The sequence below is a fragment of the Sapajus apella genome, unplaced genomic scaffold (assembly GCF_009761245.1).
Source record: "Sapajus apella isolate SASKATOON/1434 unplaced genomic scaffold, GSC_monkey_1.0 scaffold16, whole genome shotgun sequence".
Taxonomy (NCBI): domain Eukaryota; kingdom Metazoa; phylum Chordata; class Mammalia; order Primates; family Cebidae; genus Sapajus; species Sapajus apella.
Window position 1 is genome coordinate 185,862 of NW_022436956.1, and position 18,809 is coordinate 204,670.

Genomic DNA, 18,809 nt, shown 5'->3' on the forward strand with positions numbered 1-18,809 from the left:
TTCAAGTTCTGCTTTCTCCCTCTGACTACAGTGCAAATGGAGAGGACAGGCACCAGTCTCCCCAGGAGTGTGAATCTTATGTGCTCATTTAGTAGGAACTGTTTGTTATCATGTGCTGGGTTCTGAGGGTACAGAACTGCATCAGCCACAGTCTGCCCTCCAGGGCTTCCAGGGACCTGCCTTCCAGCAGGAAGACACGAAACACACAGTCATCACTGGTGGAGGTCGCACAAGTCCGTAACCCGGCATGTTTGAAGAGTGATAATGAATGTGTGCCCTCCACCGTTTCTCTCCTTCAGAAAGAAGCTAGCAGAGCCGTTATTAGGGAGACAAAATACATACAATTTTCGATACAACTTCAGATCTACAACGTCAGATCTAAAAACACAGAAAAAATTCAGCCACACAGGCAGACTTGCACTTCTTTTTTTTTTTTTCCCACCTTTTCTGTGGTGCCAGCAAGCTCACATTTCTTACCCCATGTTCATCACCAGCATCAAGGCAGCAAAGTCAAATCTGTTTGTCTCCACCAGGAAGTCATTGCAAACTTCAACTTAAATTGGTCATGGGACAAGTCCACTGAAAAGAGAGGCAGGGCGCTGTCCTGTCCCAGAAACGTCTGTGCTAAGATTTGGAAGCAAAGCGATGGGCCTTGGTGGCCCCTGCCAGGCCTCTGGAGTCCTAGGTGGCACATTAGATAGGTATGTTGCTTAGACGTAGAATGGAGACAACTGCCACTTGGGGAGGGGCCCCCAGCTCTGGCCAGAGAACACCGCTTCTGATCCTTTTCCAGCATTGCTACCTAGGAGCAGGAAGGCCTTGGGAGGGCCTGCCGGCGATCCGATTATCCCCTCCAGGGTATCTTCCCTCCCCGCTGTGCTCACCTCTCTGGTACAGATTCTCAGCAAGTGGCTTGACCCAAGAAGCCTGCATTCTGCTGCTCACAGCTGCCTGGTCAAGTTTCGAAACATTGAGGTGATAGAAGGTTAATAAGGCAAGCAAGTTTTTTTTGACTATCACTTCCTTTCGCATACTCATTTTATTTGATTTGAAAAACTGTGAGTTTCCTGAGGTTTTGCCGCTGACGAATAGAAGGCCTTCTTCTGTCTTGCTTTTTGAAGGCAGAAGAAACAAGCTTATGCGGTTTAAGGTGTTTTTTTCCAGTTCTGTGAAGAAAGTCATTGGTAGCTTGATGGGGATAGCATTGAATCTGTAAATTACTTTGGGCAGTATGGCCACTTTCACGATATTGATTCTTCCTAACCATGAACGTGGAATGTTTCCCCATCATCATTCTCAGCAAACTGACACAACAACAGAAAAACAAACACCGCATGTTCTCACTCATAGGCGGGTGTTGAACACTGAGAACACATGGACACAGGGAGGGGAGCATCACACACTGGGGTCTATTCAGGGGAAACAGGGGAGGGACAGTGGGGGATAGGGAGTTGAGAAGAGATAGCATGGGGAGAAATGCCAGATGTAGGTGATGGGGAGGAAGGCAGCAAATCACACTGCCACGTGTGTACCTATGCAACAATCTTGCATGTTCTTCACATGTACCCCAAAACCTAAAATGCAATTTAAAAAAACTTAAAAAAAAAGAAGAAACAAGCTTACTTCACTTTGCAAATGTGGCAGAGCCTGGAGTCAACTTCGTGTGGCATGACCAGTTCTTCACCAGGAGCTGTGCAGCCAGGGGCAAGTCATGTCTCTCTCTGGGACTCATTTTGACATTTATCAAATGAAGGACTGTCATGTATTCACAAAACTTTGCTGGGTTTTGCAGAGCATTCTGCCAATGGCTGCAGAAGTATTGCTGAGCCATAGTTACCTCCCTACTTCCAGGCTCCCAGTAAGTGACACTGAGCAGAAGACATGGACAGCTGTGTGCTCAGGAATCTCTACTCCTGTGCTCTGGGGCCGGGCCTCTTGAAGCCAGGTTGCTGGGTGGGTCTCCCTCGCTTCCTTCAATTCCTAAGGATAAGGGATGGGTACTGAGGTTGCCCTAGACAATATCCTATTAATCTGGACCTATGAGAGAATTCCACATGCTGGATTCCAGTAAGTTACTGAATCTCTGGAAGGCTCTGTTTTGTCCTTCTTAAAATAGTACGTACTTGGCAGGGCATTTTAGCATGCAGTAGATACTGTCTGTAAGGACAGGGCACAGTGCCCGTCTCATACATGTCAGCATTCCTATGTGTTATGCCTCTCCTTACTATATATCTCCAGTTCTGCGACTCTCAAGGCTGCTGCACATGCTTTCCATTTCTCAGAAGCTTCCTCACAGCCCACAGAGGTGCCTGTTCCACTTTTCAGTTCCTGTCCTACATCATCTTCACCTTGCTGCCTGGAAGTTCATTATAACATTCAACCCAAACATGGCTTCTCATGGTTTTCACTTCTCTTCTTCCTCCTTGGTCCACATCCACATGAAGCATACAACTGCAGATCATCTTCTTTGATTTCATCAAAGCTCAAAGATTCATTGAAAGGGTAATTGTATTAACTTTCTATTCATTTCCTAAGGGTCTGGTTCCTGCTACTGTCTGGCCACATTCATCGGTTCACCTGAAGTGTATCTGTCAGAGTTCTCCACGTGTTTTTCTTCTCCAGCCTCCCTTATCACACCATCCTCTGGAGACAAGACCTGTATCTTTGTCATGACCCTGCATTGATTACTGCTTTATACTTTCCCACAGTGTTTTTAGATTCGTGACCTTATAACACACACATACACATACACTTGCCATGAGCTATGGAGGTGTGCCAGCATGCCTACCTGCTCCTTTGTGACCACATCAAAGGTCTTTAACAGATGGAGACACTGAAACAGGGGGGTTTAATGGGATCACAAAGGGGACAGGCAGGGCTGCGCTTGAAACCTCAGTCCCTGATTGACACAGGGTCTTCTGTCTCCACCAGGAAGTCTCCTCCTGTCTTCGCTCTGCTCCCCACGCTCATTGGATCTAACAAACCTGCTTCCCTAGTGAGCAGGCTGACCTGGCTCTGCCCACCTCTGCAAGTGGGGACTTGGCTTCCTCAGGTGACACAGTGTTGTCCACAGTCAAAGACTACCATTGTGGAATCCACTCCTATCCTGGATGGGGGCCTGCTGGCCAACCTGCTTTCATGCTCAGCGGGCCTGCTGCTCTGTCCCATGTGTGTACATAGGCACAGGCGCACATACTCCCATGCCGGATCAGCAGGGCATCCTTGTGGCTGGAGATAAAGAACCTTCCCTGTTTTCTCAAAGGCATGGAATAACTAAGCCCTCCCCCCAGACATCGCAGACCCAAACTCTCTAGCAACAGTTTACTTTATAGCTTCCAGGGACCAGGAACCTCCCATCTGAGTGGGAAACCTGCTCAGGTGAATTCTGTAATTCTTGAGACAGCACAATCCCACAAGTAGAGCAGAAGATTTCAATATCACTTCCTCGGTAGTTAAGGGTGCAAGTAGAAAGATGTCAGCAGAAATGTTTAAGACGTTAACAACGCAAGCAAGGAAACCAGATGAACTACCGTGAATAGAACACTCCACCAAATAACAACAGAAAAAACTTTTTTAAAGCACATAAACATTTTTCCAGGATAAACTATATGCTTGTATATAAAACGTTTGAATAACTTTAAAATTATTGAAAATAGATGACATCTGTTCTTTGACCAAAATAAAATAAAATTTAATGAGAAGGAATTTAGGGCATCCCCAAATATATAAACATTAAATATACTTCTCTTTTTATTGCATTTTAGGTTTTGGGGTACATGTGAAGAACATACAAGATTATTGCATAGGTACACACATGACAGTGTGATTTGCTGCCTTCCTCCCCTTCACCTATATCTGGCATTTCTCCCATGCTATCTCTCCCCACCTCCCCACCCCCCCGTCCCTCCCCCATTTCCCCCCAACAGACTCCATTGTGTAGTGCTCCCCTCCCTGTGTCCATGTGTTCTCATTGTTCAACACCCCTCTGTGAGTGAGAGCATGCGGTGTTTGATTTTCTGCTCTTGTGTCAGTTTGCTGAGAATGATGGTTTCCAGGTTCATCCATGTCCCGACAAAGGACACGAACTCATTATTTTTGATGGCTGCATAGTATTCCATGGTGTATATATGAACATTAAATATACTTCTAAGTAACCTGTGGGTCAAAGAAATCACCAGAAGTATTAGATAATACCTCAAACAGAATTAAAGTTAAAATGCAATAGGTGAAGTTAAAACAGTTCTTAGAAATTTATAGCTTCAGTGCTTAGAAAACAAGAAATGCTAAAAGTCTGACCATCTAAATTTCACTTTAAAGAGCTAGAAATAGTGAAGCTAATGAAACTCATTGTAAGTGGAAGAAGGGAAATTAAAGAACAGAGTGGAAATCAACAAATCCAAAAGGGATTAAAAATAAAAAGAAATCAGTGAAGCCATGATATTTTACTTGGAAAAATCAAGAACAATGCCAAACGTTTGGCTAAAATAAAATGAAAAAAGAGAGAAGATACACATTACCAAAATCAAGTAAGAAAAACACGACATTGTAATAGGACACTCAAAAACTAAAAGGATTGAGGAAATGTTATGAAGAAACTTTTATTAACTCAGCAATATACATGAAATGGGGAAATAAATTACCAGAACTGACTTAATAAAATAGAAAATATGAATAACCTATATCAAGTAAAAAAAATGAATTAATATTTTCAAATCTTTCCAAACACACATAAAAAGTCCAGGCACTGATGGCTTTAGTGGTGAATGGTGTCAAATATGTATCAAATTCATTCTTATATATCGAATACAAACTTTGAAAAATAATAAATAGATACATCCTTTAAAAAGAATGAAATCTTGTTCTTTGAAGCAACATGGATGCAGCTGGAGGACATTATCCTAAGAGAATTAACGCTGAAACAGAAAACCAAATACTGCCTGTTCTCACTCACAAATGCAGCTCAACGTTGGGTACACATGGATATGAAGAGGGGAACCGTAAACACAGGGGATTCCTAAAAAGGAGAGGGAGGGAGGGAGGGAGGCATGGGCTGAAAAACTACCTCGCAGGTGTAATGTTCACTACCTGAGTGACAGGGTCATCAGAAGCCCAAATCTTGACACCACACAACGTCCTCAGGTAATAAACCTGCACATATATCCTCTGAATCTAAAATTAAATAAAATTTAGAAAAGACACCCTGTAAACATAGACGAGAATATCAAACAATCATTCTTTATGTAGTGGCCTGATATTCTTTATGTAGTGGCCTGGTCTTCCACACTGTGGCTTCTTCCAACGTTATCAAGCCAAATCTGCTGATTCTTAGTAAATTCTGCCTGCTTTTCCCTTTAAGCTATGTTGTCAGGAGACTATTTTTCATGGTGCTGCTGCTGAGAAATGTCACCTTTGTAGAATGCACGCCACTCTTAAGTGCACACATGGTGATTCTCTTGTTCAGGTGTCAGAGGCGATCTCAGCACCTGCACAGCTGGGTTTAAAAAAAACAAAACAGAGAACTTGATAGTACCAGTTACGAAAGTATTAGAACATATCAGGTGTGTAATTTCATACATTGTAATTAAATCAGATCGTTAATCTTATGCTATTTGAATAGCTGATGACACATGACATGGTTTGGCTCTATGTCCACACCCAAATCTCATCTCAAGCTGCGATCCTCGGTGCTGAAGGAGGGCCTGGTGGGAGGTGATGGAATCATGGGTGGACTTCTCCCTTGCCGTCCTCGTGATTGGGAGAGAGCTCTTATGAGATCACTCTCATAAAATTAAAAGTATGTGGCACTTCCTCCTTTTCTCTCTCTCTGTCCTGCAGCCACGTGGAGAATGTGCTTGCTTACCCTTTGCCTTCCACAATGACTGCAAGTTTCCTGAGGCCTTTCAGTCATGCTTCCTGTTAGCCTGCAGAACTGTGAGTCAATGAAACCTCTTCTTCATAAATTAACCAGTCTCAGGTAGTTCTTTGTAGCGGTGTGAAAATGTGCTAATGCAACACAAGATGATTAACTTGCTAGAAATTGGAAAAACTTCCGTTGCATAGTTTGCATCATGATTGTTATCCCTTTACCTGAACTGATTAGAACCAAAGAATTGACAGTGGCATAGGCATGACCACAAGCCTCTGGACACCAGGATGCCTGGGTCACACACCTGGAACAGAGTCGAGGAGGATGAGAGGATGAAATCCACCCAGACGATGGCCACAGAGAAACTCACCAGCAGCAGGATGGTCTAGGTGTCCCTTTTCTCTGTGGAGGATCTTGGGGAGCAGCTGGTGCTGTGCAGGTGCTGAGATCACCTCTGATGCCTGAACAAGAGAATCACCATGTGTGCACTTAAGAGTGGTGTGCATTCTACAAAGGTGACGTTTGTCAATAGCAGCACCATGAAAAATAGTCTCCTGACAACATATCTGAAAGGGAAAAGCAAGCAGGATTTACTAAGAATCAGCAGATTTGGCTTGATACCGTTGGAAGAAGCCACAGTGTGGAAGATCAGCCCACTCCATCAAGAACAGAGAAGCCAAAAGTAGAAGAAGGAATGGAAGGTGTAACTGGTGGAGCACGTTTAAACTTTGCCATTCAGATGGTGCTAGGGCTGGTGGTGTTGGCCTGCGGCACGCTCAGGAGGTGGCTGGTACAGATGGAGAGGCCCTTCACCACCCTGCTCAGGTAGAAAAGGGTCTGACATTGGAATTTGTTTCTAACATCTAGGGATTCAAACCGTTTAGGAGACCCCATGAACACCACGGTGGGGAGCATCACTCTGTGGCCCACAGCCAAGTGACAGATGCTCAGGCTGGCAGGCTTAGGCCTCGGATGGAAGAGTGTCAAGATCTGCCCGAGAAGAAGAATGGCGTTTGCTGAGAGTACAACATCCACTTACAAAAAAGGCATTTTATAATGCTGATGTAGGCGCAAAGTGGTCCTCTCAATGGCAAATACAAAAAATGTTTTGTAAGCGGGAGAAGAAATGAACTTCATTCGCATTGCCAATTTTGCTTATTGCATACTAAAAGTCTTCATCGCGTTTATTATGTTTATGTCAATCAGTTATTCTTAATGAACCTATCTCATGCGGATTTTTAAAAATACAATTATATATTATTTTCTATGTTAAATATAATGTGTGTGTGTGTGTGTGTCTTCAACACAGGCACAGTCATACCTGCATATCTGTATAGTGTGTGCATTAATTACCCACACTCCTAGAGTACCCAAGCCTCAATTTTTATAAAGTACTTTTTACTGTTCTTCATTCCCTTAATATTCACCCCCAGAAGAGCGATGGGCATATACAAACAACTCATGGGTGTTTATACAGCTGAGTTGGAGTAGCTGTTATGCTATTGGGGGGAAATCACAAGAAAACAAAATAAATCTGTATGTATTTTGGTTGACTCTTTGTCACACGGTACTCATTTGATACTTTCTTTTCTTTGTCCTTCTGCCACATTAAAGGGCACTTGTGATTCCATTGGGACCACCTGGAAAATCCAGGAAACACCCGCATGTCAAGGTCAACAGACAAACACATTTGAATTCATCTACCTTCTCAATTCCATGTGCCATAGAACCTATGCCAGTCACAGGGTGCAGAAATTGGCACGTGGGCATCTTGGAACGCACTGCTCTGCCTGTATCAAATTGCTTCAGATAAACCACCTCACAGTCTTCTTAGTTGTTTCCTAGGTCTTTTTTCTCATTCCTGAGATCCCGTGCCCAAATTCTCATTTCAGGAAGGATTGCTGAAGTCCAGCTTTCCATTTTCAAGAGAAAAAAAAGTATGTTTTCTCATTTTATGGCATTTATGAAGTTGCATTGAAGTAATCACATGTGTGGGTTTTTTTTTTGGAGACTCCAGTTAATATAGAAAACCCACACATATCTTGAAAACATATTTAGGTCTTCCATAATAAAGACAATTCCCATCGCGTCTTCATCAAGATATCAAAACCCTTGTAAACTTTCACTGAATAATTTAACAATTACTTTCTTGTGTTATTTGCCTTAAATGCAGTCAACATTATTGTATACCGATGATGCAACTCAAGACTGAGAACAATTCTCCTGCATGACACTAAAAAAATGGGAAAAACTCTCTAGTCCCTCATATTCATCTTCTGAGATTGAAGAGAGTTCAATTTTGTTTTGAAGGGCACATATAACTACACTAAATCACAAATATTAATGTGCAAGATAATGCAGAAAAATTCAGTGTCCTTGGCTTATACGTTCATGACCAAGGTAGAACATTGCTCCAAAATCTCCATATATATATATATATATATAAAAAAATTTTATGTATACATATATATATAATAGATATGTGAGACATATATATTATATGACACCATTTAATCAGCTATATGATTTCTCTTTTATAAACTCACATATATATTTATAAACTCACATACATATTATATATATGTATTATATATGTGAGTTTATAAAAGAGAAACCATATAGCTGATTAAATGGTGTCATTCTTTCTTTAAAAAGATTAGTCTAATAAGGGACACACTTATCTCAGCTACTAGAACCAAACACACAGTTGCCGCCAACATAATCTTCACCCGACCACTGTTGGGTTCTACCACCTTGTTGGACCCAGGAGCAGCATCCGAATAATACAGATGTAAAGTCACAACATTGTCTGTATTTTATGGATCACAGCTCAGTACCAATAAAATATTCTGAGCATGTGCTACTAATATATGTGCAACCACTTAGTAAATATACATCTAAAACATTATGAACTTTAAAAATACCAATTTTTACACATTTGTATATGCACACATACGTTGTATGTATTGTAAGCTATTATAAAGAGACGATAAAAACGATAGATTTAAAAAAGGTTGGCTTGAGGCCAATTCCAAATAAAATATGTCAAAAAAATGAAAAAGAAAGAATTATAACACACTTCAATAAATAAAAGTAAAATTAGAAACGATTTGAACTGAATTTTTAAAATCATATCAAAATATGTGGAATGCAGCTAACGCAGAGCTTAGAAATAAATTTGTAGCAGTAAACTGCTTCATTATTGCAGAAGAAATGACTCAATTATCTTCGTTTCCAATGTAAGAAAACTAAAAAAAGAAGAACCAATTAAACACAAAGTAAACAGAAGAAAAGCTAGCTTAATGTTTTACAATGCTTCATAAAAAGACTCACAAATCGTTTTATATCAATCAGATTATGATAAAAGGTCACCAGATGTTTCAAACTATTGTTGTTTCTGTAAATTCAGTGGGGAGTATTTATTGTGTTATATGTGGCAGCATTTTATTTTTCTATTTAAAAGAATAAGAACTATATTTTAAGCACAATACATAAAGTACTTTGGAACTATACGTAATTATATAATGATGCCAACTGGTTGAAGTCACCAGGAGGGAAGAAGAACCAGTGAAATCAGACCTGAATTTTACACAAGGATGGCATTACCAACTATTTTTGTTTTCTGAATCCATTAGCTGTCTTTTCAGTGGTTCATCTGGGGATGTATCTTCCAGACAATGATTTACAAATAGAAACCCAAGTCTCCTCATTGCTGGTATAAAAACTGTTGTAAAGGCATATCTTCCTTCTAAGGATTTTTCTCACAGATACACTAGTGAAAGCTGCACAGTGGTCAGATCTCCACATCTGTGAGCTTTGCATTTGTGGATTCAACCAACTATGCATTAAAATAAAAAACAATTTCATCTGTAATGCACATGTACAGACAGTTTTCTTATCAATATTCCTAAACCACTATTTGTACAGCATTTACATTCTACTAGATATTGTAAGTAATCTAGGGATCGATATTGTAAGAGAGGGTATGCATAAGTTATATGCAAATACCACACCGTTTTCCGTAAAGAACCTGAACATCTGTGGACTTTAGTATCAACAGAATAGAACAAATTGCTTCTCTTCCTAGAACCAATTTCCTGTGGATACCTAAGGACAACTGTGTGTACAGACATCTTCGTTGCAGTACTTTTTGCAGTATAAAAAAATTGGCAATAACAGTATACACAGTGTTGGGATAGATTGAATTAGGTTCATTTATGCAATGGGATACAGATGTTAAAAATAAAAAAGTATGTGTTCGTCTGGGAAGTAATCTCAAGGATTTTTTAAGTGATGAAAGAAAAGTACAAAGCTCTGTCTGTATGTATTCCCATTTGTGAACAAAGTGTGTGTGTGTGTGTGTGTGTGTGTGTGTGTGTACTCTCCTTATAGACCATCTCTGAAAGGAAATACAAGTAATTAGTAGTAGTAGTTTGTCTAATTTTTGTTTCTTTTTCTCTTTCTATTTTTTTCTATAAGAATGGATTTTTACTATAAGAAGTAGTCAATGTTTAAAAATCTATTTATTTAAAGTAGTTAATTTAACAATATATGTGTATAGACAGAGGAAATAAGGCAAATGCTAACAGCTGGGGAGTTCAGGTAAAGACACAAATTACCTTTGTACAATTCTTACAAAGTTTTAGAAAATCGAAGATTATTTTAAAATAAAATTTTAAAAACCTACTCACTAATTCCATAATGAGTTCTTTTAAACTCTGAACTCAGGGCCTACACAATTTCCATACACCCCACCTAGTTCATATGTCCTATGTGCAGATGACCTAATATTCCTGACTATCAGTTTTCTCATTCCAAAATTCAGAATGATGATAATATGAAGCTTGAAGGGTTGTGCCCTGCATACACTGAGCATTCAGTGTATCTTACTGTTCCCTTCTTTCCTTAATCTCTTACAAAACCTTCTTCCTCAGATAAAGCACTGTGTGATTCTGTAAAGAGGAAGCAAAAATTGCAGATGAAGCAAAGCCTATTATCTTTGGTGCTACATCCACAGAGAACATCTCTGGATTTGGTCACCTCTTCCTCCTGTGCTTTAAGATATTAAACATTTTGCTGTCAAGAAGCAATTCCCCATAAACTCAAAAGTTCTTGGCTCTAACAATTCTAAATCTTGGCCTAGAAATGATAATTTTGAGCTAACTTCGTGTCTTCCTCAAATATATGCTGCTTTTGATGCCAAGAGTCTTTCATCAGCTATGTCCAGCCCTAGGAAAAAATGAACCAAGCAGAAGCATTTGCTCTGCAGATTTATGCTCTACCACACATGTGGAATTTAGTAGTTCATTGAGATTAAGCTTAGACTTAGGAATCAACAATTGGGTGAAACAAGACCATATGTGATGTTAATTTTACGTATCAACTTGATTGGACCATCAGGTGCCCCAAACAGGTATTTGGTTAAACATATTTCTGAGTGAATCTGTGAGGGTGTTTCTGGATGACAGCAGCATTTGAGCTGGTAGGCTGAGTGAAGAAGTTTGCCTTCCCCCCTGTGGCAATCACACCATCAGCTAATGGCCTCAACAGAAAGAACAAAGTGGTGGAGGAAGGAGAACTCATTTTCTCTGCCAGCTGGCCCGAGCCGGGGCACTGGTCGGCCCCCGCCCTCAGACTGGAAGTTCACCGTTAGCTGTCCTGTTCTCAGGCCTTTGAACTGGAACTGGAACTCTTCTGGCTCACAGGCCCACCGCTGACTCTCCTGGGTCTGCAGCTTACAGATTACAGTTGGAAAATGGTGGGACTTCTCAGTCTCTGTTATTCTCTCATTCTCTCTCTCTCTCTCTCTCTCTCTCTCTCTCTCCACTCCCTCTGTTCCTCCCTCCCTCTTCCTTTATCCCTCTCCCTCCCTCTCCCTCCCCTATTGGTACTATCTCTGGAGAGCCCTGACAAATACATTATGTTCTGTGAAATTTTGCTGGTATATTTTTCTTAAATCTGTCCCATTCACTATTCTCAAAATCTGCTGAGTGGGGCCACCCGTTGTTTCCCAGCTGAAGGACTGCAGTCACCATTCAGGTGCTTCCCCACCTTCGCTCGTGCCTCTTTCTGCTTCATTCTTTACACAGCTGCCCTTCCAATCTTTCTAAATGGAATGACTCCTCTGATTAAAAGTGAAACAAATCTCACTGTGGCTGTAATGAAATCTGTGTACTGGACTTCCGTCGGCTCTCTAACCTGCAGAGTGGTCCTGAGCAGCCCAGCAGAACCCGGAGCTTTCCAAACCCAGCCCAGGGTGGCTGTTTCTTCAGCCAGGCTTTCCACCCAGCGCGGCTGTCACCTTTATGTGTCCATCCTTGTTCCTTAGAGGAGTCGCATACTTCCAAATGCACATGGCTACGACATTTTCTTTCTCTGTCCTGAAATGCCTAACTTCATTCTCCACCTGGTGAATTCCAACTCACTCCTGAAGATGAGCTCAACTGTCCCTCCTGTGTGAAGCCTTCCCTGGCACCCCTGAGAAGTTTCCATCCATGTCACCACAGAGTAATGTCCATCCACCTGTCGAGCCACTCACTTATCACAGGGCTGGGCACCCATTGTTCATAGGGGATCTTACCGTCTAGACTTCAAAGCCTCAATGATAGGCACTTGGGTTATTCCCATTGCTTTTTTCTGAAAAATAATGATTTCTTCAGGACTATGTTAGCCCTAAGAGATCCCAGAGGTCAATGGGTCCAATTTTTTTTACTTTCCAGAACAGGATGCTGAGACTCTTTAATTCAGAATTATTCCAGCATCAAACTTGACATTATGAGAATTCATTGAGGACTTGTAGTGTACCTGTTTCTAGGTTCTAGGGAAACAGGACTGACTATGACAGGCAGAGTGACTGCCCCATGGAGTTCACCATTTGTGGATTGGGGGAGTGGATAACACAATAGCAACTACAAGATGCATTCATGCGTGCGTGCATACGTATGTGTGCGCTTGTGTGTACATGCATGTGTGCACATGCGTGCATACGTGCGTGTGTGTGCGTGCATGCGTGCCTGCATTTCATACAGTGCTGGGAGTAGTGGACAAACGAAGGCAGTGACTGGGGCCACGATCCAGGAGAGATCTCTGCGGAGACAACATCTGATCTCATGGAGGACTGGGCAAAACGAGTCATCCAGGTGGAGTCCCAGGGGAATAGGACTTCAGGCAGAGGGAACAGCAAGAGGAGGGCTCTGGAGGAGTAAGTGGCTTCCCTCACAGGGAGATGGAAAGGGGCCATGTGAGGGTACCTTCGCCGTGTTAGATGAATGTATTGCCTTAGGAAGGTCCGAGATAAAAGGTGGCATAAGCATGTTTGTAGCTCAGGCGAGTGAGTGGGGGAAGGAAGCGGGGCACTGCCTCACCAGGTGGGTCCCTCAAGAAGGCAGGCTGCACCTGCCTGGGTCCATCCCAGGTCAGCCCCCAACAGGCTGGGCCGACAGAGAAAAATGGTGATTTGGGCCTGGATTGTCAATGAGGCCCTCACCGAGCAAAATAAATGCTAAATGATCTCAGAAGGCCCAACAGGGGCAGTGCAGTGAGTGTCCGGGACAGAGGGGATGGTGGGTGGGGTGGGAGCCTGGGGCAGAGGGACTCCTCTGAAGTTAAATTGAAGCCACTGACCCACCCTTCAAATGATCATAGGCCATGGTCTTCTCTGATCACGACTCATCCCTGGAAGAAAACTGAGAAACTGGAGAGGGGAGAGAAGGGAGAGCGTGTATCACAAATTCTGAGTTATCAAAGGGGCTCTGCTTCCCCTGAGGCCATGGACACTGTATTCACTGTGGGGCAGACACACCACACTCCTGTCTTCAGCCACCTCTTCTACCATCCACACCCAGGAAACGCTGAAGCCCTTCCTAGAGTCTCTCCAACCCACGAAACTGAAACCGCATGGGACGTCCAAAGGCCCTATCCGCCAGGGCGGCTCCCTCCCCAGCACGGCGGCTGGGCCTCCTGAGAACCATGCATCCTCGTTCTTCTGCTGGTCCTCACAGATCTCCAGAGAGAAGCTCATTGTAGAATAGCATTTGCCTTGAATGCTCTGACAATTTTCTGCTAACCTACTTGTGACTGGTTAAAGCCAGGAGTCTGGTGCTGGCCTCGCTTCGGTACTTGGAAAACTGGGGACATCGTAATCAGCAGAGAAGTCATTGGAAATACAGACTTGCCAGTCCCACCACAGAAGACGATGATTTAGTGGGTTCTGCTGGCCCAGCTGTCCGCACTTACAGAAGCATTCTTGGGGATTCCAAGATGCTGCTGCGGGGCACATTTGCCAAGCCCTGCGCCAGGAGCCCTGAAGCTCTCTTCCTGCGGTGGTGACCTGCCAGCCAGCTGTCTTTAGTGGTGGGGAATGCTACTGAGCATGTGCATCACCAAATGACAGCTCACCCTTGACTCTTAAGATGGAAGGGAACTTAGAGGTGCTGTAGTCCAAATCTCTCATTTTTCAGATGGGTCAGACATGGCCTAGAGGGAAAATGTGGCTTGCCCAAGGTCATACATCACATAGCAAAAATTCTGGAACAAGGAGCAGTATTTTTTTTTTTTTTAATCTCTCAGTGATCCGGAAGACTCTGCATGTCAAACGCCCATTTCTGTTCCCAGCATTGGGTAACCCCTTAATTCCTGGTCACCTCCACCCCTCCTCAATGCCCAGACTTTCCATCACATGGAAACCCACTAGGCTTTCGATCTCACACGCTATTTCAGTAGGTCCCCCCTTGCGCTGACCTCAGTTCCAGCAGTGTGAGGCAGGGCTGCCTTCCCTTAGCTGACAGAGGAGGCTGCAGTGCGTGTGTGGGTTGGAAGGGGGGCTCCAGGAAGGGCCTCAGTGCTTCTGGGTGTGGAAGATAAAATACGCAGCGGGATGGCAGGAGCGTGGTGTGTCTGCCCCACAGTGCACACAGCATCCATGGCTTTAGGGGAAGCAGAGACCCTTTTGATAGCTTAGAATTCATGTTCCACATGCTGCCTCCGCTCCCCAATTCCGTTCCTCAGTTTTCTTACAGAGATGGAGTCCTGATCAGAGAAGACCATGGCTTGAAGTCATTTCAGGAGTAGGGCAGTGGCATTAATTTAACTTCAGAGGAGTCCCTCTGCCGCGGGCTCCTGCCCCACCTCCATCCTGAACACTCACTGCCTTGTCCTTCCCGGGGCTTCTGAGCTATTTAGTACATGTCTTCCTCAGGGCAGATTTCACTGACAGCCCAGCCTCTCAGGGCCTCATGCCCCTTCCTAGACCTGGGAGGTGCGGTGAGGGGCTCCTGCCTGGCGTCTAGCCCAAGTCCCATTCCTGGAGCCTCTGCCAGTGGCCTCCAGGGCTGCTTTTGGCCCAAGGAGCTGGAGAACAGTGAGTTCCCCTTCCCCATCTCTGTCTTAATGAATATTTAATCCTGGATATGCTCCAGAACCCAAGTGCGTTCTCCCTGCAACCCCTGCTCCCCAGTCCTGAAGAATCAGGCTCTGCCCACTTTGCACCACCAGAATCCCCTGGGGGCTCACAGCTCTTGCCCTCTTCGCTGTTGAGTGCGTCAGCATTCCAGCTCCTCCCTGGGCTGCTGGGAGGACAGATTGCTTCATAAATTCTTAAGAATGTGTTTGGAGCTAACAGCTTAATCATTATAATGAATTATTCAATCAACCAAAAGTGTTTTTTGGAGGAAAAAAAATACACCATGAAATATATCTTCATTTTAAGTACATCTGTTGTTTCTTGAAAGTCATTAGCTGTCAGTGAATCATCAATTGCGTTGTGTGGCTAAGACTATTTGTTCTAATTAAAGAACATGCATGAATCTAAACAAATTTGCCTTATCTGTAAAAATGGGACTTTCAGTCCTGGTAAGTGTGACAATCTTAAATGTGTTGGAGAGGCAATTTTCTCCAGGTGTTACCAGGCGCATCTGTGAGGAGTGGGGAATGAGGTAGGGGGTTCCAGACCACCAGGACCCCTAACCATGCCCGTGTCCTGTCCTCCCTCCCCAGCCTGGTGTGGCTCTTAGCCCCCCATGGAGGAGGCTGCAGAGAGAGCCCCGGCAGCTCCTGTCCTGCTCTTCAGCACAGGCCACCCAGAGGACAGCAGCAGGCCCAGTGGTGGGCGCCTTATGTTCTGGGGTAGGTGGGAGCTGAGACTGCAGGGAGCAAGGGCCAGAAAGGCCGTGGCTTCTGAGACTGGGATTCTTCCCTGGAGATGCAAGCTCAGCTGGGGCCTCCTTTCTGGGGCTCCAGGTAAAGACAGGGAGGGGTAGTGCTGGGAGACATGCGTATAAGGGGGTGGGCTTGCAGGGCAGGAAAGGAAAGAGATTAGAGACTGGCATTACTCAGAGGCCACCACGTGGAGAGAGGTATTTGATAGACTCAGAGGAGGTAAGCCAAGAGGGAAGGTGCGTGGAGACCTGAGGCATTCATGACCTTGCGACCACATCAAGTGCAGATGGTACAACATCAGATGAATTGGCCCTTTGTACAGGGCTGCACTGAAACCTAATTTTTCACAGAAATGAATTGGTCTTGGCCCTGTCTTCTCAGATTCCTGGCTCTCTTCTAATCCTTGGCAGCTTCTCTTCTCTAAGCAACTTCTCAAGGCTGTGCCCACCTCTCTCTGCAGGATCGCACACCTCAGACCATCCTTCCTCCACCCCACAGCCCCTCTGGGGCCCTCTCTGCTTTGCATTCCACCCTGGGCAGCCACAGAAAGCAAATAAGGGCTCTGGTCGCAGCCTCCCTGCAGGGTGGGTGCCCCAGCCCCCAGAACAGGTCGCTGCTGACCCCACCCTAGCTGCTGGGCTGGCTTTTCAGGGCTTGGTCTCCTTAGCCTGGCCTGGAAGGCAGACAGTGTGCTCTGTGGGCTGCAGGCAGGGGCGCTGCATGGGGAGGGGCATGTCAGTGCCTATGAGGCGGGTGCTGGCCAGGGAACTGAGAAGTCTGATTCTTCTCCGTCCTCTCACCTGTCCTGACATGGAGACACTCACAGCAGTAACACTTGCTACCCAGCAGTGGCGGCACCCAGGTCTGCCCTCCCTCCCTTCCCGCCTCAGTCCCCCTGCTCCTCCTCCCTGTTTCCCGGAGGCTGCACTCATCAGTAAATGGGTAGCACAGAAGCTTCTGCCTCAGCCTGCACTCTTCAAAGACTCAGGATGAAGACATAGTACTCCAAAGCCAGGAGCAGCAGAGGCAGCAGAGGGAGTGGGCTGAGATGCATCAGAGAGGCTGCAGAGGAGCTGGCATCCATGCCAGGCTAGGACAGCTGGGGTTGGGTCAGGGAGGAGTTGGCATGGATGCTGCAGCCGGGAAGATTCAAGGAGGCATAGCGAGAAGGTGCCTGGAGCCCAGAGGAGCCAGAACTGCTGAAACAAAAGGCATCTGGGAGCAGTCATGGGAGACGCCAGCACAGAGCTGGCTTTCGTTTCCTGGAGTACAGGCATGGGGCTGCAGAGGAGAGGGGTGTGTACACTGGCAGCCCAGCACACCCTCCTCCCTCTGCCCCACCCCACCCCCACACACATACCATCATGTCTACAGTCAGTACAGATGCCCTCCACCCTCCCAGCCCCCATCACAGACAGGACTGTGCTCTCGGAGGGGGGGGATTCAGCCCAACCCACCCAGCTTAAGTAGAGGCTTTAAAATGAATGAACATATTATTAGCGTGGTTTCCTCCTGTTTGAGGATTCTAGCATCCTAGTCCCGAGAATCAGACCTGCTAAGCACAGCCGTCGTCATAGCCTGGGAGCGGTACCCAGAAGAAGCCTTCAAAGGCAGACTCATGAGACAGAGAGAGGTATCTAAGAGCAGCCACAGCTTCCTGTGCTGCTAGGATGCTTTCCTCACTTAGAGGATGAGCTTTCCAGCCAGTTAGCTTTCCATGTATTCTTTTCACAACCAAGTTAACCTGGAGCAGAGAAAGCCCTGGGCACTTTGTGGCTGCCCCTCCAGAAGGTCGCCTGTCCACAGACTACTCCCTGGCCCTGAGAAGCAGTGATTGAGGTGAAAAGAATGTGCATCCAGCAGCCTGAGGTGGAATCAGCACTTCCCCACCGTGGGCCTGACACCTGCAGGCCAGTACTGACGGGGCAGAGGCTCCATGGTGGTGTGACAGGTGTATGTGCGATTGCTAGTGACTAGGTGACTAGTTCTGGTCACTTATTTTTCTTGTTCTTGCAAATGTGCGTGTGTGTGTGTGCATGCGTGTGTATTCGTGTGTGTGCATCTGGGTGTATGTGCACGATGCTGGCATGCAGGTATGTGCATGTGGGCATACTTGCAGTGCATGCATGCGTATATTTGCATGCACGTGTGTATGTGTGTATCTGTGTGCTTCTGTGTGCCTATGTATATGTGCATGTGCATGCTCGCATTCTGCACTCCTGCTGCCTTTTATGTATTTTGACTGCACAGAGACTGTCTCAAGGATGTCCCTTGTGTTACCCCAGGGAGCGCAGCCTGTGAGCGGCAGTGTGAGAAACACCCCCCTCCGTACACACAGCTGCTTTCCTGCACCTTCAAACTTGCATTTAAGGAGTGAGCTCTTGAAAATAAATTCTATGCTTTAAAAGGTGAAACCAGAAAGAGAGGCAGTCAATTGCTCTTGTCTTCCTCTCAAACAGCTGGCAAAGCCTGGAACCTGAGTGCTGGCAGCGCCTGATTGGGTAGGCTGCAGGGCTGCAAGGGGACATTCCCAGACAGAGCAGAAAACACACTGACCCTCCCTTGGCCTTCTCCTGGACCCAAGGCATGTCTCACAGCTTATGGACCTAAGAGCTACAGACTCCTTCAGGCTGTCAAAAAGTCGACACTGTGAAATGACTGTCTCCCAATCTTCATGTTCGGTTTCCAGAAACAAATAAAAATACTTACTGTGAGAGACTTTTGAGGCTGCCAAAATAAGTCTAACAGCTTCTTCTTCTGTCCTCCCTCTTCCACCTTCCTACTTTTT

At 45.0% G+C, this 18,809-nt stretch overlaps 1 protein-coding gene and 1 long non-coding RNA gene across 2 annotated transcripts; one reads left to right on the plus strand and one right to left on the minus strand.

Annotated features, from left to right (window-relative positions):
- Positions 1-212: 212 nt before the first annotated feature.
- On the minus strand, positions 213-6,781 carry LOC116555992 (vomeronasal type-1 receptor 101-like). The gene is given in 7 exon segments (XM_032284900.1): positions 213-378; positions 478-553; positions 885-951; positions 2,789-2,833; positions 6,171-6,432; positions 6,488-6,522; positions 6,632-6,781. Coding segments are annotated over 7 exon segments (801 nt in total).
- A 4,318-nt stretch (positions 6,782-11,099) lies between these two features.
- LOC116555997 lies at positions 11,100-15,490 on the plus strand. The gene is made up of 2 exons (XR_004270775.1): positions 11,100-11,624; positions 12,944-15,490. It is a non-coding gene; the product is annotated as an uncharacterized LOC116555997 (long non-coding RNA).
- The last annotated feature ends 3,319 nt before the right edge of the window (positions 15,491-18,809 follow it).